General features: G+C 38.1%; 1 protein-coding gene and 1 long non-coding RNA gene across 4 annotated transcripts; one reads left to right on the plus strand and one right to left on the minus strand.

Annotated features, from left to right (window-relative positions):
- The first annotated feature begins 17 nt into the window (after positions 1–17).
- On the plus strand, positions 18–17,580 carry LOC131277975 (uncharacterized). The gene is made up of 4 exons (XR_009185055.1): positions 18–97; positions 15,120–15,158; positions 15,750–15,828; positions 17,494–17,580. It is a non-coding gene; the product is annotated as an uncharacterized lncRNA (long non-coding RNA).
- ZNF770 (zinc finger protein 770) lies at positions 10,646–25,652 on the minus strand. Of its 3 annotated transcripts, none has more exons than XM_058293867.2 (3): positions 25,520–25,652; positions 18,382–19,794; positions 10,646–13,516 (listed from the first exon to the last, which is right to left on the minus strand). In XM_058293867.2, exons 2-3 carry the CDS (start codon positions 19,736–19,738, stop codon positions 13,395–13,397), a joined length of 1,479 nt encoding a protein of 492 aa, XP_058149850.1. In that variant the 5' UTR covers positions 19,739–19,794; positions 25,520–25,652; the 3' UTR covers positions 10,646–13,394. The 3 variants fall into 3 exon arrangements, with proteins under 3 accessions (XP_058149850.1, XP_058149851.1, XP_004455419.2); XM_058293868.2 differs by lacking the exon at positions 10,646–13,516 and adding an exon at positions 15,071–15,126 and having other exon boundaries at positions 25,520–25,626; XM_004455362.5 differs by lacking the exon at positions 10,646–13,516 and having other exon boundaries at positions 15,334–19,794; positions 25,520–25,626.

Below are 25,652 nucleotides of genomic sequence, written 5' to 3' on the forward strand. Positions count from 1 at the left end.
AGTACATGCGTGCGTTGGGTCAAAGCTAGAAAGCCAAGTGTTTGGATGTCTTTCACACCCGCCCTCTAACGGTCAACAGAGAAAAAGCACTCAACAGGTCGGAATGAAGTCTCAGGGAGAGACCTGGCTGGTGGTGTGGTTGAATTTGGGTGGGAGTTTCACCTTGATAGCCACCGACCTAGAGCAGGGTCGTTGGCGTTCTTTCAACCCTAAACGAAGCTGCAGTGGGAAAAGCACAGACTGGGAATCTGTTGGTTTGGTTTGTTTGTATTTGGTTTGATTAGCCTTTTGGCCTGGTTTTAAATACTAGTTTTTAACAACTTTATGGAGCATAAATTGACTTTAAAAAATGCATGTATAGAGTTTAAATTTTGATACTCTTTCAGCAAATAATTGCATATCAATTAAATCTTTTTTTATTTTTAATATCCTTTTTTATTAGCAACTTTATTTCAAGTTCACAAAAATAAAAGAACAGAAAAAGGCAGCTCAACAAGTTATGGGAACGTTACTTTTAAAAAGTTCTTTTCAGGCACTTTTATCTCGTGTAACTCCAATACTAACTCAGTTGTTTATCTAGGGTTCAGAAGGATGCACAGATAAACACAGATTAGTTAAATGGCATAGTTAAGTCCTCATTGATTAAAAAAAATGAAGAGAAAAAAATGCTTAATCATATTCATATCTGACAAAACCAAACTCCATATTCTTTGTTTAAAAAGATTTTATTTATTTCACACACACACACACTTGTTGTCTTGGTCTCTGTGCCCATTTGCTGTCATTTGCTGTGTGCTCTCTGTGTCTGCTTATCTTTCTAGAAGGCACCAAGAACAGAACTGGGACTTCCCATGTAGGAGAGAGGTGCTCAATTGCTTGAGCCACCTCCACTACTGCTTTGTTGTCTCTCTCATGCGTTTCCTCTTTGTGTCTCCTTGCTGCGTCAACTTGCTGTGCTAGTCCGTTGTGCCATTTTTCTGGTCTTCTGCAGGAGGCCCAGGGAACTAAACCAGGGACCTCCCATGTGGTAGGCAAGAGCTCAATTGCTTGAGCCACATTCACTTCCATATTCTTTTTTTAACCTTTAGAATTAATATAATACCAACTTTGCTTTTGCTACAAAAACATTACAATGTTGTTGTTAACTATAGTCCACAAATTACGTTAGTTATATTTTCCCATGTATCACCACATTCTTAACACCCTGTAGAACATTCCTGTATTAATATTGTTAACCACAAACCTCATCTACTTCTAAAATCATTGTTATACATTCCCAGTATTATCTTCCAGCTGCCCTCCAACTAATATTAATCATCCAAGACTATTCATTTCAGCCAGTCATATCCATACATCAACAGTGTTTGTTACATTCATTATAATGTGTTATAATCAAGTCCAACAATTAACATATATTTACATCATTTGACCTTATTAAACATTTTACATACATCCAGCATCTTATCCCCTATCTCCCACCAACCTATATTTCATAGTCCATCTCCATAAGTCTATTTTATAAGGACAAACAAGATATGGTATATTCATTTGATGGAATATTATTCAGTGGTAAGAAGAAATCAATTAGGGAAGCATGTGACAACATGGAGGAACCTTGAGGATATTAGGTTGAGTGAAATAAGCCAGCACAAAAGGATGAATATTGTATAGTCTCACTGATATGAACTAAATACAGTGAGTAGATTTTTGGAATTTGATACCTTTTGACATGCACATACATATGTGAAACCATCATCTTAATTAAGAACAGTCATACCCAAGGTTCCTAAATGTTTCTTCCTGCCCCTTGGCAATACCTCCCTTCTGTCACTCCACCCACCCCATTACCAGGCAATCTCTGATTTGCCTCTGTCACTATAGATGTGTAGACTAATTGCTTTTTCCAGAATTTTATATGAAGGAAATCATACAATGTATACCCTTTTGTCTAGCTTTTTCACTGTGATGGTTAAGTTCATATGTCAACTTGACCAGATTATGGTGTCCAGTTGTTTTGTCAAGCAAGCACTGGCCTGACATTACCGTGAGGATATTTCATGAAGTTAAAACACCAGTAAGTTGATTGCATCTTTGGCTGATTACATCTTCAATCAACTGAGGCTATTGCCTTCAACAATGAGAGAAGTCTCATCCAATTAGTTGAAGGCCTTAAAAGAAGAAGTAATGATTTTAGCAGTGAGAAGAGATAATTTCCATCTCTACTTCAGCCAGCCAGTCTCTTCTGGGGAAATTCACAAAACCTTCATTGGAGGTCCCAGCTTGTGACCTGACCTATAGAATTTGGACTTACCCATCCATCACCAGAGTCACATGAGACGCTTCTTATAAAAATGACAAAATATTTACATTATATATATACACACACACACACACACACAGTTCTGTTTCCCTATAGAATCCTGACATACATTCACTGGGCATAACTTTGAGATTCATGTTGTTGAAAGCAGCAGCAATCCATTCCTTTTTACTGCTATGTATTATTCCATTGACGGGATATATGACAGTTTATCTGTTCATCAGGTGATGACATTTGGATTGTTTCCTGTTTAGGGCTATTTCAAATAAAGCTGCTATGAGCATTCACATGTAAGTATTTATGTGGACATTTATTTCCTTTCACTTGAGTAAATAGGAGTGGAATGCCTATATCATATGGTAGGTGCATTTAACTTTTTAAAAAAAACTGCAAGTTTTCCAAAGTGTTCATACCATTTTACATTCATACCAACAGCATATGAAAGCTCCTCCAACACTTGGTGTGATCAGTCTTTTTAATTTTCTAATAGGTTTATAATAGCATCTCATTGTCACTTTAATTTGCATTTCTTTAATGACTAATGATATTAAGCACCTTACCATGTGCTTATTTGCTGTCTTAGTTTGGCAGGTTGCTATGACAAATACTGCACAATGGGTTGGCTTAATAACAGAAATTTATTGACTCATGAATTCAGAGGCTAGAAGGACAGACTCTAGACATTGGCAAGACCATACTTTCTCTCCGAAGTCTATGAAGTTCTGATGCTGGCTTGCTACAATCCTTGGGTTTCTTGGCTTGCATCTCTGCCTCCCATCACATAGCCATCTCTTTCTCCTTGTATCTGATCTTGTATTTTCTGCTGACTTAGGGCTCTGGCTCCTCCTTTGTTTCTCTGCCTTCTCTTTATAAGGCTTCCAGTAATAGGGATTAAAGTCCCCCTGATTCAGTTAGGTCATACATTAACTAAAAATAACATCTTCAAAAAGTCCTGTTTACAATGAGTTCACACCTAGATGGATGCAGACTAAGTTTAAGAAAATGTCTTTTGTTAGGGTATGCAATTCAATCTATCAAATTGGCCATTCATACATCTTCTTTGGGATGTGTTTGCTCATATTTTTTGCCCATTTTAGAATTTGATTGTCTTCTTATTGTTGGGCTTTGGGTGTTATTTGTATCTTCTGGATACAAGTCCTTTATCAGATAGGGGTTTGCAAATATTTCCTCTGTCTGTGATTTTTAAAATATTGTCTTTCAAAGAAAACTCCTAATTTTATGAAGTCCAATTTATCTTTTTTTTTTTCTTTTACACATTGTGATTTTGGTGTTTAAGAAACCCAATCTTTGCCTAACCCAAGTTCATAAAGATTTTCTCCTGTATTATTTTTCATATAAGTTTTATAATTATAGATTTTATGTTTAAGTATATGATCCATTTTGAGTTAATTTTTTGGTATATAACTTCATTTTAATTTTGACCCTAATAGGTAAGTGACCATATGATTTTAACTTACTCTTATGTAAGGATGCTATTTTAAGGATTGGATTATTGTGCCTTAGGTCTCTTCAAGTTTAAAAAAAAAAAACATATAATGTAAGTAGAGATGAGTGCTGAAAAGACTCTTAACAACTTTGATCAGACCTACCATGTATTGTATAGGTTTTTCTAGAATAGTGAGGCATAATGTGGAAATTATTCCCAGGAATCTTGGTATTAAGAGTTTCCTCTACAGGGGTTAACAAGGAGCTAACCGCATGTCCTACACTTATCTGCACACTGAACTTCACATTACCAGGTCTGTCAGCCTATCCTAGGGCAGGTGTTCTAGGTTCCAGAAGTCAAGCTTACCAGAATCAATCCCAAGTTAGTTCACTGACAGTTGGAATTAGTTCATTGACAGTTGGAGGAGACAGGTAAGGCATGGCTTCTGCCCTTCAGCCTAGTGGGGAGATAATTCACATGTAGAAAGGAAAAAAAAGAGTTTCCTCTGTAAGTTATTGACACTTTGATTCACATTAATGAAGCATTTAGAAAATAAAGAAAATAATAGAACACTTTTGCAAGTCTACTGAGGCCTCAACAGCTGTCAGGCAAGTCCATGAAGTATTGTTATTCAATCTATAACTCATGTGAGGCTAAAAAAGTCTAATATAGAATAAACATGAAACACAATGAGTAATAGTAAAAACACTAAGCTGGGTGCATCTGAGCTCAAATGCCAGCTGTGCCACTTAATAGCTTATGTATTATTGGGACAAATAACTTAATATTTAAATCTTTTTGAAGTTCACTTGCCCTGACTGTAAAATTGTGCTAATAATACTCATTTTTCAGCTGTTGGAAGAAATTCAAACAAATGTGTTCAGAGTGTCTGTCATGGATGGGTGCTAAATATATAGTGATTGCTTTTTTGTTTGTTGGCTGGTTGGTTAGTTAGGTGAGATCTGTAGATTTTGTAGTCTGGTGGCTGTTTGATGCCACAGAAATTATAAATATGGTGTGAGGGATAACTGAATATACCTGATGTGAATTTTTTACATTTTCTAGCCACATCCAGCTACTTTAAATTTTGGTCATTCTAGTAGATGTGTAATGCTATCTCATTGTGGATTTAATGTGCATTTCCCTATTGACTAATGATGTTGAGCATTTTTTCCTGTGCTTTTTAACATCCAGATATCTTCTATGGGGATGTGTCTGTTAAGATTGCTTTTGCCTGTTTTTAATTGGATTGTACATTTTCTTATTATTCAAATTGAATATACACTATTACCATTCCCAAATTCATATATAAATTAAGCATGCATCTCTAGAAAATTCTCCCTGGAAGAATAAACTCAGGAAATTAGCAACAATATTGTCTCCAGGGAGAAGGAAATTGGGGGCAGGGGAGGATTTATTTTACATACTTTATCCTTTGGTAACTTTTGAATTTTGTAACATAGGGATGCAGATGTGGCTCAAGTGATTGGGCTCCCTTCTACCGTATGGGTAGTCCAGGGTTTGATTCCTGGGGTCTCATGGTTAAGTCAAGCTGGCCAGTGTGCCAAGCTGGCCCGAGCAGAGTGCTGGCTGCTGCAGGAGTGCTGGCCTGCGTGGCAAGCTAGCCAGAGCAGAGAGCTGCTGTGGCAAGATGATGCAACAAAAAGAGACACAGAGAAGAGACAATAAAAGACACAGCAGACTAGGAAGCTGAGCTGGTGCTAAAGATTGAGCACTTCTCTCCCACTCCAGAGGGTCCCAGGATTGGTTCCTGGCACTGCCTAAAGAGAATACAAGAAGAACACACAGCAATTGGACACAGAGAGCAGACAATAGGAGGGTGGGGGGTGGTAAATAAATAAGTAAATCTTCAAAAAAACCCACAAAACTATAGAGGTGGAGAGTCTGGGACAGAGGCATGCTGGTTTCAAACACATGGGAAAGGAAGATCTGTCTCCTGGGAAACACATAGAACAACCAAACTCCTGTAAACTCCAAAGCAAAAGCCAAGGACAAGACAGTGGCCCAGAAAGACAGGAAAAACCCTGCACACTGCATTCACTTTGGACAGATCTACTTATTAGGAGGGTTGAAGTTCAAGAAAATCCCTGTCTTGTCTTTAGCTGACTACAAAACCAAGAAACAGACATCTCAGAGTAAATCACAGAGTTAATAAAATATTAAAATGTACAGTGTGGGAGAAATCCAATATGGCTTAGTAGAGACCAGTGGGATGCACTAGTCCTCCAGAAACAGCAGGACAACAGGCATACTTGCTGGGCATGGGGGAGGTGGCATGGCAGCGGTTTGGGTGGTTCATGTGGGTGGCCCCACCAATCATGGGGAAAGGGCAGGGAAGCAGCATGGGAACTGCAGCAGCAGCCCACAGGGGTGGTTTCACCAGTAGTGGGGGAAGTGGTAGGGAATTGGCCCTGTGAGACATGGGGGAGTGGTGGGAGAGCAGTGTGGGAGCAGCATGGGCAGCTCAAATAGGTAGCCCTACCAGTAGTGGGGAAAGCAGTGAGAGCGCAGCCCCACCTAGCACAGGGTGGAGTGGTGCAGGAACAGTGGGGGCTGCCTACAAAGGCAGTCTTGCTGGATAGGGGTGGGGAGTGGCGAGTATGGTCTGGGTAGGCTGACAGGTTTGGGGGAGCAGGAGCGGTGGAGTGAGTGATGAAAGTGACGTTGCAGGGCAGGGGTAACAGTGAGGAGAGCAATGCAGGCAGCCTGTAAGGGCGGCCTTGCTGGGTACATGGGGAGCAGTGGGGAAGCAGTGCAGACAGCCATGAGGGAAGTCTCACCGGATATAGGCAGGTGCAGGTGAGTACAGGGGAAGCCAGACAGTGGTGTTTGGACACTGGATGCCAGGGTATTATGGTACAACATCAAGGAAGGAGCTGGACAGGGATATTGAGAAAGGTCACTAGAGAGGAACTGGCTCTTAGGAACTAGCTCTTTGGAACTGGCTCTTTGGAGTTGGTCTATGCTCCCTTTATGGGTCCCTGGTCCAGGATTGATCAGTTAAAGATGGGTAAGTCTAAGGAATTATAATAAGCTGAAACAGGGAAACGGACTTTGGCCCAGTGGTTAGGGCGTCCGTCTACCATATGGGAGGTCCGCAGTTCAAACCCCGGGCCTCCTTGACCCGTGTGGAACTGGCCATGCGCAGTGCTGATGCGCGCAAGGAGTGGCGTGCCACGCAAGGGTGTCCCCCAGGTGTCCCCCGCGTGGGGGAACCCCACGCGCAAGGAGTGCGCCTGTGAGGAAAGCCGCCCAGCATGAAAAGAAAGTGCAGCCTGCCCAGGAATGGCGCCGCCCACACTTCCTGTACTGCTGACAACAACAGAAGCGGACAAAGAAACAAGTCACAGCAAATAGACACCAAGAACAGACAACTGGGGGGGGGGGGGGAATTAAATAAATAAATAAATCTTAAAAAAAAAAAAAAGCTGAAACAATGTCAAAAGGAGCATTATCACAAAACCAAACAAAAATAAAACCCTAGACAAGAGCGATAAACTGATCAGAAAAAATTCATCAAGACAAGCAGATGCTTAGACACCAGAAAAAATTACAAGCCATACTAAGAAAGTGGAATATATGGCCCAATCAAAGGAACAAATGAATGTGTTGGAGGAGATGCAGAATTTGGAACAACTAAGCAAAGATGTCCATATAAATCTAAATCAATTCAAGGAGATGAGAGAAGACATAAAGGATATTAAGAAGACACTGGGTGAGCATTCAGAAGAAATTGAAAACATAAATAGAAAAATAACAGATCTTATGGTAAAGGTGCAATAGACGAGATTAAAAATACAGTAGAATCACACAACAGCCAAATTAACAGGCAGAGGAAAGGATTAGTAATTTAGAAGATAGGACATTTGAAATCGCACAGATAGAAGAACAGATACAGAAAAAAAAGGGAAAATTTAGCAGGGTCTCAGGGAATTGAATGATAGCACAAAGTGCACAAACACACATGTTATGCATGTCCCAGAGAGAGAAGAGAAGGGTAAAGGGGCAGAAGGAATGTTTGAGGAAATAGTGGCTAAAAACTTCCCAACTCTTATGAGGGACATGAATGTGCATGTACAGAAAGCACTGCATATTCCAAACAGAATAAATCCTAACAAATACTTTGAGACACATGCTAATGAGATTGCAAATGCCAAAGATAAAGACAGAATCCTGAAAATAGCAAGAGAAAAGTGATACATCACATACAAGGGATGCTCAATAAGATTAAGTGCTGATTTCACATCAGAAACTATGGAAATGAGAAGATAGTGGTATGACATATTTAAGGTACTGAAAAAGAAAAACTGCCAATCAAGATTTCTGCAAAATTGTCCTTCAAAAGTGAGAGAGAGATTAAAATATTTGTAGATAAAGACTGAGAGAATGTGTAAACAAGAGGCCTGCCCTACAAGAAATACTAAAGGGAGTTCTGCAGGATGAGAGGAAAAGACAGGTGAGGGGTGTGGAGGAGAGTGGAGAAACGAAGATTATTATTAAAAGTAACTAAAGAGTGAAAATAGAGACAAAAATAAGATATGACATATAAAAGCCTAAGGACTATATTGTCATTTACAGTGTGACAAATTCAGTTCTGATGACTGTGCATGCAAGATGATGATGTAGTCCCTGTAAAAAATGCTAGAGTTGATCTTGATTTACTGAGGAGATGCATTATTTTATTTCCCTTTGACCTGTTAGGAATACAATAACTTGTGTTCTGGTTTGTTGAACATCACATTTTTGCAATTTAATGAATTAAACAAATTAATTAGAAAAAAATTTTAAAACCTAAGGATAAAATGGTTTAAGGAGGAACTAGAAAAAGAACAGCAAACTAATCCCAAAGTGTGCAGAAGGAAATAATGAAGATTAGAGCAGAATACATGAAATTGAAAATAAAAAAGCAGTAGAGAGAATTAACAAAACCAAAAGCTGGTACTTTGAGAAGAGTAATAACATTGACAAACCCTTAGCTAGACTAACAAAGAAAAAAAAAAAAAGAGAAGATGCAAATAAATAAAATCAGAAATGAGAGGGGGGACATCACTACTAACCCCACAGAAATAAAAAGGATCATAAGAGGATAATATGAACAACTGTATGCCAACAATCTAGACAACTTAGATGAAATAAATTCTTAGAAACACACACTATTCATACTTATGCTAGAAGAAATTGAAGGCCTGCCTCAATGGACCAATCACAAGAAATTAAATCAGTCATCAAAACCTCCCAACAAAGAAGAGCCCAGGACCAGATGGCTTCATAGGTGAATTCTACCTAACATTCCAAAGCCAATTAGTAGCAATTCTGCTCAAACTCTTCCAAAAAACTGAGGAAGCTGGTACATTAGTCAATTCATTCTATGAAGCCAAAAGCACCCTAATACCAAAGCTAGATAAAGATGCTACAAGAAAAAATTACAGACCAATTTTTCTAATAAATTTAGATGCAAATATCCTCAACAAAATACTGACAAATAGAATCCAACAACACATTAAACAAATTATACACTATGATCAAGTGGGTTTTATCCCAGGTATGCAGTGGTGGTTCAACACAAGAAAAGCAATCATTGTAATATATCACATTAACAAAGCTAAGGAGAAAAATCACATGATTATCTCTATGGATGCTGAAAAGGCATTCAACCAAATCCAGCATCCTTTTTGATAAAAACACTTCAAAAGATAGGAATTGGAGGAAATTTAGTACGGTAAAGGGTATATATGAAAATCCTACAGATAACATCCCACTTAATGGTAAAAGACTGAAAGCTTTCCAAGATCAGGAATAAGATAAAGATGCCCACTGTCCCCACTGTTATTCAACATTGTACTGGAAGTTTTTGGCAGAGCAATTAGGCAAGAAAAAGAAAAGGTATCCAAGTTGGAAAGAAAGAAGTAAAACTTTTTCTATTTGCAGATGATTAATCCTATATACAGAAAATCCTGGAAAATCTATAACAAAGCTCCTAGATCTAATAAATGAATTCAGCAAAATGTCATGGTACAAGATCAACACCCCAAAAGTCAATAGTGTTTCTATACACTGGCAATGAACAACTGGAAGGAGAAATCAAGAAAAGCATTGCATTCACAATAGTAACTAAAATAATCAAATACCTAGGAATGAATTTAACCAAGGATGTAAAGGACTTGTACACAGAACCTACAAAACATTGCTAAAAAATCAAAGAAGACCTAAATAAATGGAAGGACATTTCACATTCATGAATTGGAAGACTAAATATCATTAAAATGTCAATACTACCCATGGCAATTTATAGATTCAGTGAATTCCCAATCAAAATTTCAACAATCATCTTTGCAGTAATGGAAAAGCTAATCATTAAATTTATATGGAAGGTTAGGAGCCCTGAATAGCTAAATCCATCCTCAGAGAGAAGGAAGTTGAAGGACTCATGCTTCCTAATTTTAAAACTTATTACAAAGCCACTGTAATCAAAACAACATGGTAGTGGCACAAGGGCAGAAATATAGATCAATGGAATTGAATTGAGAATTCAGAAATCAGTCCTCACATTTATGGCCAACTGAGTTTTGACAAGGAGGCAAAGACCACTCAATCGGGAACAAACAATCTCTTCAGCAAATGGTGCTGGGAAAACTGGATCTCCATTGGCAATAAAAAAAGGAGGACCCCTACCTCACACCATATACAAAAGTCAACTCAAAATGGATCAAATATGTAAATATAAGAGCTAGAACCATCAAATTTCTAGAAAAAAATGTAGGGAAGCATCTTCAGGACCTTGTGTTAGGCAATGGTTTCTTTGACTTTATACCCAAAGCACAGGCAACAAAAGAAAAAAATAGATAAATGAGACTTCATCAAAATTAAAAACTTTTGTGCCTCAGAGCACTTTATCATGAAAGTAAAATGACAACCTACACAATAGGAAAAAATATTTGGAAATCATGCAATGTGATAGAGGTTTAATATCCAGAATATATAATATATAAAGCAATCTTCAACTTAACAACAAAAAGACAAACAATCCAAATAAAAAATGGGCAAAAGACTTGCATAAATATCTCTCCAAAGAAGATATACAAATGGCCATAAAGCACATGAAAAAATGGTTAACATCATTAGCCATCAGGAAAATGCAAATCAAAACCATAATGAGATACCATTTCATACTCATTAGAAAGGATGCTTTTTTTTTTTTTAATGAGGAATTACAAATATTGGAGTGGATGCAGAGAAATAGGAACACTCATTCATTGCTGGTGGCAATGTAAAATGACGTAGCCACTGTGGAAGACAGTTTGACAGTTACTCAGAAAGCTAAGTTTAGAACTACCGTATGACCTGATAATCCCACTACTATGTATACACCCGGAAGAACTGAAAGTAGGTTCTTGAACAAATATTTGCACACTTATGTTCATAGCAGCATTAATTGCAATTGCCAAAAGGTGGAATCAGTCCATGTGCCCATCAACCAATGAATGGATAAATGTGATATACACATACAGTAGAATATTATTCAGCCATGAAAAGGAATGACATTCTGATACATGAGGCAATATGGATGAACCTTGAAGACATCATGTTGAGTGAAAGAAGGCAGACTTAAAAGGACAATATTGTATGATCTCACTGATTCAAACTTAGATTCAGGAAACTCATAGAGCTACAACCTAGATTTTAAGTTACCATGGTATGATGGTCAACTTGGCCAGGTCATGGTACCAGTTATTCTGTCAAGCAAACCTGGGCTAATTGTATTAAAGAGCATCATGGTCTTTAATCATCAGTGAGGTTATTACATCTATAGCTGATTACATCTACAATCAGCTGAGGAGATTGCCTTCAGCAATGTGATGTTCATCAAATGAGATGAAGGCCTTAAAAGGAGAAGTGAACTCAGCATTCAGAGAAAGAATGCCCAACTCTATTTCAGGCAGCCAGCATCTCCTGGGAACTCATCGTCGATCTTCATTGGAATTCCTGGCTTGCAGCCTGCCCTATGGAATTTGGACTTGTGCATCCCCATGGTCATGAGACAATCTTATAAAATCTCACACTATTTAGATACCTCCTGTCAGTTTTGTTTCCCTAAGACGCCCTGACTAATACACAAGGGTGGGGTAGGGATAGGGAATGTCAAGGTAAGACTTAAAATGTATAGGATTCCTATTTAGAATGATGGAAATGTTTAGGCAATTGTATTAGTCGGGGTTTTTTAGGGAAACTTCAGTGAAATCCAGAAGGAAAAAAACTCCAAAAAAGACCATGAGACTTGTCAATTAGAATATCATTTGTGGTTGATTAGTTGGGATTTTTGTGTTGTGAGAAAACAGTAAGGAATATGGTTTGAAGTTGAAACGTTTCCATAACGTAGACAAAAAGTGTGGGCCTAGGAACATAGGGCCTTCACTAGATGGAACACCATCTGGTCAGCATGAAAAAATGTTTGCGTGAGGAGGCACTTGAACTTTGTATGACCTGTACCTTATTATTGTAAATGTTGCACCTGTCCCTTAGTATAATAAATAACAAACAGCTGCTTGTTAGTTCCTAAATAAATACGATGTGGAAACTAGGGTTGCTCAGTTTCAGAAGCTGTGAGTCGTTGGTCCCATCTTTATTTCCTCTCTTGTGTCTTTCTTTCTGTCCTTTTATTTCTTCAGTTCTGCATCAACTTCCCTTTGTGCAAACCCATTGCTGAGCTGGTCTCAGCATTTTTTATTGTTGTTAGAAAAGGAAAATTTTATTCAAATTGGCTTAAACAATAAAAGAAAGGTATATAAAACTTTCTTTATATACCTGGCTTCAGGCACAGTTTGATCAGGCTTTCTGATTCTTTTGGTTTGCCCCCTCCTATGTATGTTGACTTAATCCTTAGAGCAGCATCCCTCATGGTGCCAAAGTGACTGTTATAGTTATGGCCCTTTCTTCTACACATAATTCTGCTTCCTCAATCATTGAAATACATACAAGGTTTCACTCTGATCAGATCAATTTAAGTGAGTGCTCAGTTCTTAGCCAGTTATTCTGGCCAAGGTAATGATATGCACCGACTAGCTTAGACCTGGGTTTTCCATCCCTCAACAGTCATAATGGTAAAGGAAATAGGAGTATTCTGAAGGACTTAGAACAATCAGGACCCATTACTGGAGATATAACTAGGGTCAGTCCTACCCAGCCCACCTGGCTGATATACAATGAGGGAGAGAAGGAATGAATGTTGTGTTTGCAAGCAACAATGCCCACTACAATGGCCACTGAGAGAGCAGCTCTCAAAGGGTGGTGAAGAAAACACCAACTAAGAAAGGACTAAGTTATTAAGTGAAGAGGAAATGGGGACAGTAGGTGTAAGATGAATTCTGAGCAACTCTAATTGTAAAAGGGAAATACCCTAAAATGACAGTAGCTAGAATAACAGGTTGTCCCTATTCCCACCTTTTATTAAACTAGGTGCAGTGGACATCATTGATTGCCTATCCATTTCTTCTTCCAAATAGAACTTCAGATTTTATCAGGTGTCCATATCACTCTCACACGACTTAAAAGAAAGTTAAGCCCCACACCCAGGTCCAGGTAATCCTATCTCCCTTGTCAGTGGTTGGTTCAGGAATGTGCCTGTGAACATTCTGGAGTCTTTGGAGGCTTCTGGGAAAGTTGTTTCTTGCTTTTGTGGGGGAGTTCTGGATCTCTCACTTCCTCTGGTCCTGATTGCAAACAACAGCATCCTAAAACCACAAGGGAAACAGTCTTAGGATCACGTTTTCACTGTAAAAAGCAGAGATGTAAGAAACTGGTATCAATTGAACTGCATGATCCAACAACACTAAAGCTTATCTCATCACTGGACTTCAAGTCATGTAAACCAATAAAGGACCTTAGGGCTTAAGCAATTTGAGTCAGGTGTTCTCTCACTTGCAGCCGAAACCATCCAGAAATGAATAAGGAGCACATGGAACTTTTTTAGGTAGAGGGAAAGGAACCATTTAAGAGGGAAAAAAACAAAGATGCCAGAACAAAAAAAACCAACAACACTGATGTGTACTCAGTAGGGAAAAGAGGGCAAGGAAATGCTAGCCTCAAAAAGGGGGAGGAATATTATTCTTCTGAGATAGAAGGGGAGAAAGAAAGGGTAAAGATAAAGAGACACTTTTGGGTGAAAAGGAGGGAAGTTAGCGAATTCCTGTTGGACTGGCTTTGCTCTCAACAAAGTAGAGGGTAAGCTCATTCCCTGAGAGTGAAAAGATCTAAGTGAAGTTATAGGCTTAAGAAGAATTTAAAATATTTGAAATAATTGGCCATTTTTTCATTTCTCCCTTCATACATTAAATATACATTTAAGGACATAATGTCTGCCATTGTTTTAAGCCCTCTATATGAAACATAAAAAGATGCATTCTCTTGCTTTCCAAAAGCATGTAGTCTAGCCCTGTGGTTTTCAAAGTGTAATCTAACTACAGGAAAAAATGTATCACCTAGGAACCTGATATAAATGCAAATTCTCAGGCCTAACTTAACACTAAATCAAAAACTCTGAGGCTATGGCCAGCACCTATGCTTTTAACAAGCCCCCTAGATGATTCCAATGCACTCTAAAAATTGAAAACCCTTAGTCTAGGGTTTTCAATGGTAGATGAACAGTGACAGTGAATAGTATTATGAACAAGAAGTAGTGGTAATACAAGGGATGGAATTTCTGAGTAACTCAAAGTTTCCAGAGGTAGAATTTAACCTCATATTCAACAAATGAATACAAGTTTGTCAATGTAGATGCAAAATATTATGTTTCACATTCCATCTACTATTACCATTTTTTCTTTCCAGTTAGGTTGCCTTTTTTCTTAGTGCTAACTGAATTCTAGTACTTAGCTCTGATATCCTAAGCTCTTCTAACTGGCAATAGGAGATATCTCAACAAAATAGGGATTAAATGTTTGCTCTTTCTCTGCATTTTCTGAAAAGCAGATACCATTCTGCATCATGAAACATCTTGCAAATGTTATTTCTCATGAAGGAATGTTGTAAAATATCTAGATTTTGAAGATTGTTACCATGTCCTTAAAAATGTCTGTAATCTTAAGTGGTTGTCTTATATACTAAGTAAATTGAAATCTATGTTTTCTGCAAGTCAGTTTTAAGCAAGAGGCACTGGTATTTCTATTTTCTTCCATAATCATAGAAGTTAAAGAAAACCTACTAAAACCTATTTCTTCTTCGAATAGTGTGAGAGTCTGTGTCTAACTTAAATTAATACGATGAAGACAAAAAGAATAACAAGAATCATATGTATTGGAGGAACTAATTCTTTTTTCTTCTTCTGTATTTCTTTAGTACAACTCTGCAGAAGAAAGCAAAGAGGAGGATGAATAGGTAAATAGGTAGATCATATGACAAAGAAATATACTGTGAACAAAGAACTAAATGATTAAGTATCCATGTTAGGAAGCTCAGTGTGGAAGCTGGATTGGATGGGGCCAACCAAATTGGCAATCAGTACCATATTCCATGATTGTGTGATTTTTCCCTTAAAAATGAAAAATCCAAATTGTATGATTCAAAACTTTATTTTTAAAATGTTCTAAAATTTTCAAGAATTTTAGTCACCATCTAGGATTCCCTTCAATAAGCACATTTTCATTCTAAAATGGAAGACCCTAATCTAGTACAAAACAAAAAAAAACAATTCCACAAACTCAACTACCTCAGTAAATAATCATGCTATAGCCTAGAATTACACACAAAAAATCTTCTAGTTTTCTTTAAAGATATTTATAAAGTTTATTTTTTAAAAAACCAGAATAACTGATTCAAAAATACTAACTGTTCAAGCATGCAGCAGACCATTATTTAACATTTAATGTTTAATCTTCTTAACATGGATGTATAGTTTATTCTCATTCCTATAAAGTTGCCACAAGAAGCTTGCAATGATGATAAAGGTAAATAAGTATTTTGTTACAGGTACTTCAAATAGCACTACAATACATCTTAGACAAAATACTACAATTTTCCAACTTTCAATATGAAACAGCTTAAAAAGGTAAGGTATCCCCACCCCCGCCCCCACTAGGTAAATAATAGTTATCACTTGGGCAAATAGTCTCATAATTATACAAGCACAACACTGTTAGGATTCTGTGTAGTTTGGGAAAGGCGTATACAAGACAATTCTTTCAAATAAAATTACTTAAATAGCTTAGGAAAATGCCAAAAATACATAATTTCAGACATATTAAGGAAAAAAAACCCTTGAACTTTTAAGTATTCTTAGAAAATATGAACTAGTCATTCCTTGAGTTTATGTAATAGATATATTCTTGAAAAGTTTATGTAAAGCAAATTCTGTAAACCATTATCTTGCTTGCACTGGGCGGATGTATTTCAACGAAACCTAAGAGAAATTCTTCTATTAAGCTTATAATTATTCTCTGCTTTAGCTGGATATCTCTATTTGAATTCTAAAGAGGCTTAATTGTACTTCACTGGGCATTTTACATGTATTGTCATTCTTCATCTCTGTAAATTAAACTTAAGTGACTTTAAAATTCACTTGTGGTAAAAGAATTAAGCAGACCCCCCACATACACACCTGTTCTTCCTTTCACCTTAGAAATATGATTTGTTTCCAAAAATTGTCATTGTTAAAGATTTTATAAACAATGGTAAATATGAAGGACAGTTTATGATTATATCTTTCATAGTTTAATATTAAATATACCCAAATCATGGCAGTTCTTTTAATAATGATACTCTCAAGTCTATGAGCATCTTATTCCTTCATAGAAATTATTAAAAAATTATTTTTCTAATCAGAATAATTTAATAAAGGTCAAAATAACATTCTTTAGCATTAGAGACTTGCAAAAAGAGGAATAAAAACCAAAACTAGACTTAGTTATTACCATTTGATCAAACTTAACAGGTGGGCTTAGGTAAGTCATAGAACCACTCAATTGGAAGTATTAAAAGAAAGTTTTACTAAAGTAAATTTAAGTTTTATGGGGATGCAGATCTCTAGGTTAGAGTCTTAAGTCTGCACCTATTGCAGTCAGCTATTAACAAGCAAATAGGTTATACCTCTGAAGATAAAACTGCATACATATTATCAAAAATATCATGGCACTTGGAAAATATTTCTGGTAACTGAATATGGTAAATGTTGATAAGTACATCCTAGTCTCTCTCCTATTTTTAAAATTAAATGACAGCAGCCTGGGCAAAAATAGTTCTCATCACCTGAGGAAAAAGGTGACACTACTATATAGCCCTAAGACTAAATAAATGACTTTGTAGAGTCTAAGAGCTATATTTTTCTCATCCATTTTCAATTTTATTACCTATGTATTTTTTTACACTTTACAAGGAAAGAAATCTACAATGGAATCTGAGCCATAGGTGGACAAAATTATGCTTTCATATGAATTGTAAAAGAAAATATAGTGGGGCTATTTGCTACAGCTAAGAACCAATTTTCACCTCAGTCTTTAGAGTAGATCTAAAAGGAGATCACATCTTAAGAATAATTTCCTTAAAAAAATGGTAAGGCTAAGTTATTTGTACAGCATCACAGATTTATACTTATAATACAGTCAAAGTATATATAAATGCTAACTCTATAGCATCAAATCATGTTCTTCCCTCTAAGTTTGGTTGTCCCTAAAATATAGTATTAATTTTCTTTGTATCTTACCTCCTTACCATGCAGGACAAGCAACTGCCTATGAAGTCATTCAATCTAATGAAAGCCATTTGATAAAAATACATCTTAAATGATACAGGTTTTAAGAACAAGACTACCAGAGAGACCACAAATATGTTAGCAGTTGTGTCAGTTACAAAACTGAATTTAAGACAACCACCTTCTCTTGTGGTTATTCTTTAAAGTGAGTAAGTTGATGTCTCTTCCAGTGAGGAGCCTGTCTGAATGTCTTGCCACAAACTGAGCATTCAAATGGCTTCTGCCCTGCATGAATTAAATAGTGTCTTTCCAGTTTAGATGGAGATCTGAAACTTTTATAACAAACACTGCATTGGTAAAGGAGGCCATCATTCTTCTCAGTATGCCCTGAATAACTGCAACAATGACTATGATGGCTCTGCTCTGCTTCCGGAAATGCATTGGAGAGATAGGCCTGCCTGTTCTTATAGTGGGTATCAAGAATGAAATCCTCTGATTCTGTCTCTATTTTTACTTCCGATATTTGATCTGACTCTGAGACCTCATATTTTTGAAAACCAAGAGCCTGACATTGTTGGGAAGCATTATAATTAACATTATCACTTGGATGAATGAAAAGTTTGTTGAAATTTTCAAATTCTACTTGGCAAAGAGATCTTCTATAAGGAATCTTTTCAATATGAGTTAGTTTATGTCTTTTTAAGTGAGCTGACTGTCTAAAAGATTTCCCACAAACATTACAGCCAAAAGGCCTCTGTCCAGTATGAATTAAATAGTGTCTTTGTAGTTTGGATATAGAAGGAAATACTTTCTCACATTTGTCACAAGGACACATTTTATGCCCAGTATGTATGTTTTCACTTGGAACTGAAAAACCGCACTGAAGCACTTCACAATTATTAAAGAATTCCTCACCTGATGAACCATAGATAGATATGTCTTTATTAGTCACTGAATTATCCGTAGTTAACATGCTTTCTGCTGTATGGATACCTTTCAAATTTTTTCCCACATTTTGGCTCTGGAATTGCTTTTGCCAAGATAATGGCAAAGTCAATGTTTTTTTCTTTTTATTGTCAATCTGCTTATATGTTCCATGTTTACCAAGAGAATCCTTATATGCTCTCTGGGTTTGCTCAGAGCTGTGCTCACTAGAAATAAGATCACAATTTTTCAAGAAGCTTGTTTTAAATACTTTTTTCTCAGATCGAAAGTTATCTAATTTCTTAACAGCAGCACGTTTAAGCTTGGCCAAGATTTTTTTAACAATGGTTTTATAGTTGTACCTTCTTTTGACCCTGTTTGGAATTTTGCCACCTTTGGCAGGAAAACACTTGTGTTCATTGAGAGTCTGCTCTGATTCAAAACACTCTTCACACTCTGGACATTGAAAAGGGACTATATAAATAGAGTGGACATCAAGTGGATTATTCTCCTCAGATTCATCCGTATCAACATTTTCAAAACCATCCTGCTTTGAATTCAATTTATTAGGCAAGGGGCACGACTCTGGGCTCTTTAGCTTTAACGAAAGAGTCTGAAAAGCCTTATTCCTAGTATGGATTTGTTTATGCTTCAGAAGTTTGCTTTGAATCTTAAATCCTTTCTGACAAAAACAACATTGAAAAGGTCTTTCTTCTGAATGTGTGAGTTGGTGGATTTTTAAATGAGTTGACTGTCGGAAAGATTTACTGCATAGTACACATTTAAAAGGCCTCTGACCAGTATGAATAAGTGCATGCCTATCAAGTTTTGATTGTGATGGAAACGTCTTGCCACAGATCGTACATGCATGAATATTCTTTCTTCTTTTTGTAGGGCTGTAGGTAGGATCAGACTTGGAGCATGGGTGTAATGCCCATCTCTCTTCTGTAGTAAAAGTACAATATACTCCATAAAGTGACTTTTCTTGTTTGGCCTCCAGCAATCTTCTCATGTGTTTAACATCATTCTGGTAGGTTTCATTGTGTAGTTGTTGGTGTTTCACAAATGTTTTCAGATTTTTAAAGTGGCGTTGACAAACACTACATTTAAAAGGCAGATTATGAGTTAGTTGATGTCTCTCCAGATGAACTAGTTGCCTAAAGGTTTTATGACACACATCACATTCAAATGGCTTTTGACCAGTATGAATTAAATAATGTCTAGCTAATTTTGATGGTGTTTCAAAGTGCTTAAAGCATATATTGCAAATATATGGCCTGTTTCTAGGTAGTTTGTTGCCTACACACTGTTGAATCTTTAGCATTTTAAAACTGTTTTCAGCCATCATATTCTTCAGCAATGTACTCTGATGAGCTCCATAGCATTCTTAAACTCCACAGGTGTCTAGAAATTTAAAAAATAAAACAATGTATTAATATAAAAATTCTTTATTCACATGAAAAGAAATGATTTAAGTTGTCCTTTGGCTAAAGATATTAAGAGTAAAGGAGAATATGGACTTTTCGTATGTTTAAAAGTAAGTTAATGGGAAGAGGATATGGCTCCACAGATAGAGCGCCCATCTACCATATAGGAGGTCTAAGGGTTCGATACCCAGGGTGTCCTGGCTTGTGTGGTGAGCTAGGCCACATGCAGTACTGCTGCGCACAAGGAGTGCTGGCCCATGTAGGGATGCCCACACGTAAGGATGCCCCTTAAGCAAGGAATGGCCCCTTTGTAAGGAGAGCCACCCCATGCAAAACTTCAGCCCGCCCTGGAGTGGTGCCACACACACAGAGCTGACACAGCAAGATGACGCAACAAAAAGAGACAGATCCCCAGTGCCACCTGATGAGAATACAAGTGAACATAGAAGAACACACAGCGATCGGACAGAGAGAGCAGACAACGGGGCGGAGGGAAGGAATACATAAATCTTAAGGAAAAAAAGGTTAATAACCATTTTAGAATTATAAACCTAATTTCACACATAGAGAAATGATGAGTTTTTCAAAGAGATATTTTAAAATTTCTATAATTTTAAGTTGTATTTTTAATTAACTGAGATACTACATTAAAGGGAACTAAGTTGAACTTCTTGACATTAAATAGATCTTTTACTCCAATTCTCCTAGTTCCCTATTAAGGAGATTTATCAAAATATAGTGGTTTTGTCTTTTTTTAATAAAAATAATTGGGCTAGAAAGGATTTTAAGAATTAAAATATAATACTAAAAATGAAATGTATTCACATTCAGTTATAGCATATTGTGGACCAAGAATGGGATATCTGACCAAGAATGGGATGTTTCATTTGTCAAAACTGGATTTCTTAGCCATAACATTAATACTGTTTACTCTCAACTTTTTCTTTGTCTTTATCTTTTTAATGTTACATTAAAAAAATGAGGTCCCCACCCCACCCCTCCCACCACCACCCCACTCCTCCCATAACAACAACCTCCTCCATCATCATGGGACATTTACTGCACTTGGTGAATACATCTCTGAGCACTGTTGCTCACATGGTCAATAGTCCACATTATAGTTTACACTCTCCCACAGTCCACCCAGTGGGCCATGGGAGGACATACAATGTCTGGTAACTGTCCCTGCAGTACCACCCAGGACAGCTCCAAGTCCTGAAAATGCCCCCACATCACATCTCTTCTTCCCACTCCCACCCTCAGCAGCTACCATGGCCACTTTCTCCAAATCAATGCTACATTTTCTTCAATTACTAATCACAGTGGTTCATGAATAGAATATCAGTAAGTCCACTCTAATCCATACTCTATTCCTCCATCCTGTGGACCCTGGAATGGTTGTGTCCACTTCACATCTATATCAAAAGGGGGCTTAGATTCCACTTGGATGATGGATGCAATTCTCCTGCTTGCAGTTGTAGGCACTCTTGGCTCCCTGGTGTGGTGATTGACCTTCTTCACCTCCATGTTAGCTGAGTGGGGCAAGTCCAATAAATCAGAGTGTAGGAGTTGCTAGTCTGTTGAGGCTCAGGGTCTGGCTATCACATGGACGGTCCAGAGATTCAGGTCCCCTGGGTATACACTAAATCCCAGCAGCAACCACAGGTCCAGTAAAAAAACAGGAGAGGCTTGTGAACATTTGAGTCCAGCTCCATCACACAGAAACACAAACTCCAAAGTAGGGCCAACTGACATGGCACTGAACTCCATGCCATGACCATAGAACGTGTGGGTCTCTGTAGCCCCCAAAAGAACCAATACCTGGGGTTGTATCTATTTTATCTGTCTCTGGGACTCTGCTGAAGTGTGCATAAGGGCAACCCCTCTGATATCCTCTCGCCTCTTTTTTGGAGATGCATAGCCATATAAACTCATTTGTCCTTTCCATTTCCCCCTTTTATTCAGGTCAAAAAGCATTTTTAACTCCTGTTATTATATGTAGGCTGAGATATTCTGCTGGTCTGAGTTGACCCTTTTATTCAAGGTCATTTTCTAGTTACATCATCAGCTGGTACTTGGTAGTAATCCCTCAGTGCCAGGGAGGTTCATCCCCGAGAGTCATGTCCCACGCTGGGGGGAAGGTAATGCATTTACATGCTGAGTTTGGCTTCGAGACTGGCCACATTTGAGCAACATGGAGGCTCTCAGGAGGTAACTCTTAGGCACCCTGCATTTCTAGGCCTTGTTCTTATTTCAGGCCCACTGGCTCACAAGCATAGTCATTAGTATCAAGGGCTCATTGGTGGACCATCCTTCTTTTTTGGTCTTTGCCATTGCACTTGGGTACTTTTTCTTTGTACCAACAAGAACTACATGGGAGAAAATGTCCCAGAAGAACTGGGTTCTAGCCCTGGGTTTGCCACTTTATGATTTTGGTGGTGGGGAAAATGCCTCCTGGTCTGCCCACCAAACAAGACTGCTGTCTCGTCTCCTTACCATGTGTGGGAAAGCACATTTGCAGGGATTTAAACCCGGAACCTCGTACACTGGAAGCAGCGCTCAACTACTGAGCTAAAAGTGTTGGAAAACTGTGAAGCAATATATAAATGTAGGGTAATATTTTAGCTCAACACTGATGAAGTTATAATACTTTAATCCCTATCTACTTAATAATATTTTAGGGTTTCTAATTAATAGATAAATACATTGATCTAAATGTACAGGTCTTTTTATTTCTCTTTTCCATTTTGTTGTGGGATTCCTAAAAGACAAATACTTGAGGTAATGAAGTAGACAAAGAGTTAAATAATTGAACATTGACTATATATATAGTAAAAGGATGTTCTGGGCTCAGAGTTTATATAAGGATAAAAATGCCTTCCCTTTATATTCTGTAGGATACATACCAACCCCCCACACTAACCCCAAAAGTTTCCCAGGCACTTTCACAAGCATCTTCTATTTATCTTCTCTTTTATCAGAGAAGTAAATTTTCTTCTACTGACTGCATTGCCCTTAAGTCAGACATTTTTTAAAAATTGATCTTCTAGCCCTCTAATTCCAACACTGTATCTTCTACTTGAGATCAAAGAGTTGGTAAGTCTACCAGAAACTATCAGAGTTTTTTGTCAGCTAATTTGGAGAACATCCAACACATGTGCTGTTTACTGTCTTCTCTTAGAAGACACTTTAAACACAAACATCACAACCACTCTATGCTTCTCTTCTGAACTAGAAACAGAAAAACCCTCATAAATTATTCATTAACTATCTTGTACTAGTTGCTATATCACAGTGATTTTTAAACTGCAGGTTACTACCTATCAACTTAGTGGATCATAAGCAGCATTTCTGTTTAATAAAACAAAGGTGAAAATATCAAAGCACATAACATAGTAAGAAATGAATATTGTTTTTTTTTAAACTTCTGGAGGAAGAGGTAAAAAAGTTTGTGAAGGCTGTTATTGGCACACCTCTTAACACTAGACAGAAGACCTACAACAAATTAATAATTTTATTCAAATTGCCCAAATAACTTATGAGGGTGATAAAGATTGGGACCCTCAGGATGAGACAGGACAGCAACAGTGTTAGGTTTTCTTCAACTGTACCATATTATCCCAAAATATTTATGCCCCCCCCAAAAAAAAGTCTAGTTAGTGGATAAATATGCCACACAAATCTATGCAATATAAAATAATGACTGAAAGCCAATTTTTAATTTATAAAATAATTCACTATATAAAATAACCCACATATGCAATTTAGCAACCCTTAGCTATTGTACTATGAATGTGTATTTTCACACTACTGAGTTAGAGAAATTACAGGTGAACAACCTCCAAAATCCCTAAGCATGCTGATATACAGCATGAATCATGAGAATTAAAATTGTCATTAATCCAGTGAACAGTCAAGAGCTTGGCAATTTATTTAATTCCTGTCTAGCAATGAGGTGTCAAGGTGGGCCAATTAGGACAAGGAGCCAAAATGAAAGTAACAATCAAGACTTTATTCACTCCAACAGATGCAAGCAAGAGAAAAAAGGAGGTGCCACTCCCCAGTGTTCCACTTTTCTTTACAGAACTGTACTAGGTAAAGGTCAGGTAATTGCAGACCAGGACGAGTAACTGTCTCACTGAGGAGCCCTGAACAAAAGACTCCTGCTTCTAGGGGAAGGGAGAGGATGAAGGGCTAGGAGTGGAAAAATACTAAGTTATAAAGTAGAGAAAAGTGCCTATAAAGAGGCCTCCCAAAGGAGGTACCTGGATCCTGAATGCAAATATGCATATAAACATGGCTAGTGGGGAAGGGGGAGGGGGTCTGAATCCTTGACTGCAACTCCCTCCAGAAAACTGCAATGCACACAAGAAGACTGCAGTTTCCATCTCTACCCTCAATGAGGCCTGCCAGGCAAAGCTTTATAACAGCCTATATTGGGGCTGAAAGGTCACACATGGGAATTTGGCCTGGCACAGGACTAAATTCCTATTGCGTGTCTCTCTTTCCCTTTAATAATGTTTCTGTGGAACACTCATGAAAAAAATCCTTCACATATGACCACCATCTCTGATTATAATAGGGATTGGCTACCTACAGTTTCTGGATATCACTAGCTCTAGGACTGGTTACTACTGTCATTTGTCTCCTCACCATGTGGGAAAGCACTTACTAAGGGCAGTGTATTGTTAAAGCCATTGATGGCACATGGTGATCTCAGCTCCTTTTTATAAATGTCAGCTCAGGGATCCCCAGGGCAAGTGCAGCTCCCCATGTACTTATACAAAGATGCGTATTAATTCGATAGTGCTCCAAATCCCATTTGGAGGGGATTGAACCCGGACCCTCATACATTGGAAGCAGCGCTCAGCCACTGAGTTACACTGGCTCCCCTCCAAATCCCATTTTAACCAATTCTGTTTCCTCAACTTATTTTTTGTTAATACCATTTAAAGAGCAAATGCAAGACTGTAATTTTTCCTGCCAAACTGAAAAAAAAAAGTAAACCAGCTCAACAGTTCAACCAGAAAATTACACCGGCCACAGCAAGAGAGATTCGTGGAAGACTGTTTATAAATACTGATCTCAATAAAATCCAATGTTGCCTCAATGTTTAAAGTCTGTTTTAACACCAATAACACACGAAAAGAGAGATCATAAAAGCAAGAGAACAAGGAAAGAAAGGTCTGAGAGAAATTTGGACAACCTTCAGTTGGGTAGCAACGTCCAATTACTACAACCTTTCCCTCTTTCTAGCTTTTGCGGTCCCACTACCCCCACTCTCTTGGCCTTGAACCCGCACCTCTCACACCTAGTGAGACTACTGAACGGAAAAGACTCCAACGGCTGGTCCTCGCCTTAATCAGCCACAACCAATAAGCACCCCAGAATCCAAAGACTGCAAAACCTCACATCAGGAAAAGAACGGCAAGGGTGAAAACTGTTTTGGCCGCAGAAAGGAAGGGAGGGAAAAGCTGTTTTTGATGAGACCCGCAGGAGAAGAAAAGTGTCCCTTCTGCACCTTCCTCTCAGAAATTCCTTCTTCCCGAGAGAAAAAGACCGGGAGCGTTAAAGGAAAAGCAGCTGCGGTCGTGGCGCCTCCGTTCTGGGCCCCGGGGCACCTGAACAGGGTCGAGGCACGCCCGACACTCTCCGGGAGCCGCCCCACCTCGCTCCCCATTCCTCAACTCCTCCTCACGCACCTGGAGCTGGCAAGGACCAAGCAGTCGAGCATCTCGCAGCTAAGGCGCCGCGAACCAGGAGAGCCAACAGCCGCAGCGCCGGCGCGGCGACGGGCTGAGCGCGCAGGCGCGGGGCTCGGGAGCGCTCAGGGAT

This window comes from Dasypus novemcinctus, chromosome 3 (assembly GCF_030445035.2).
Source record: "Dasypus novemcinctus isolate mDasNov1 chromosome 3, mDasNov1.1.hap2, whole genome shotgun sequence".
NCBI classification, from domain to species: Eukaryota; Metazoa; Chordata; class Mammalia; order Cingulata; family Dasypodidae; genus Dasypus; species Dasypus novemcinctus.

Bases quoted from the DNA above. Each gene is read 5' to 3' on its own strand.
- ZNF770 (XM_004455362.5), bottom strand. From the start codon at position 19,738: ATGATGGCTGAAAACAGTTTTAAAATGCTAAAGATTCAACAGTGTGTA.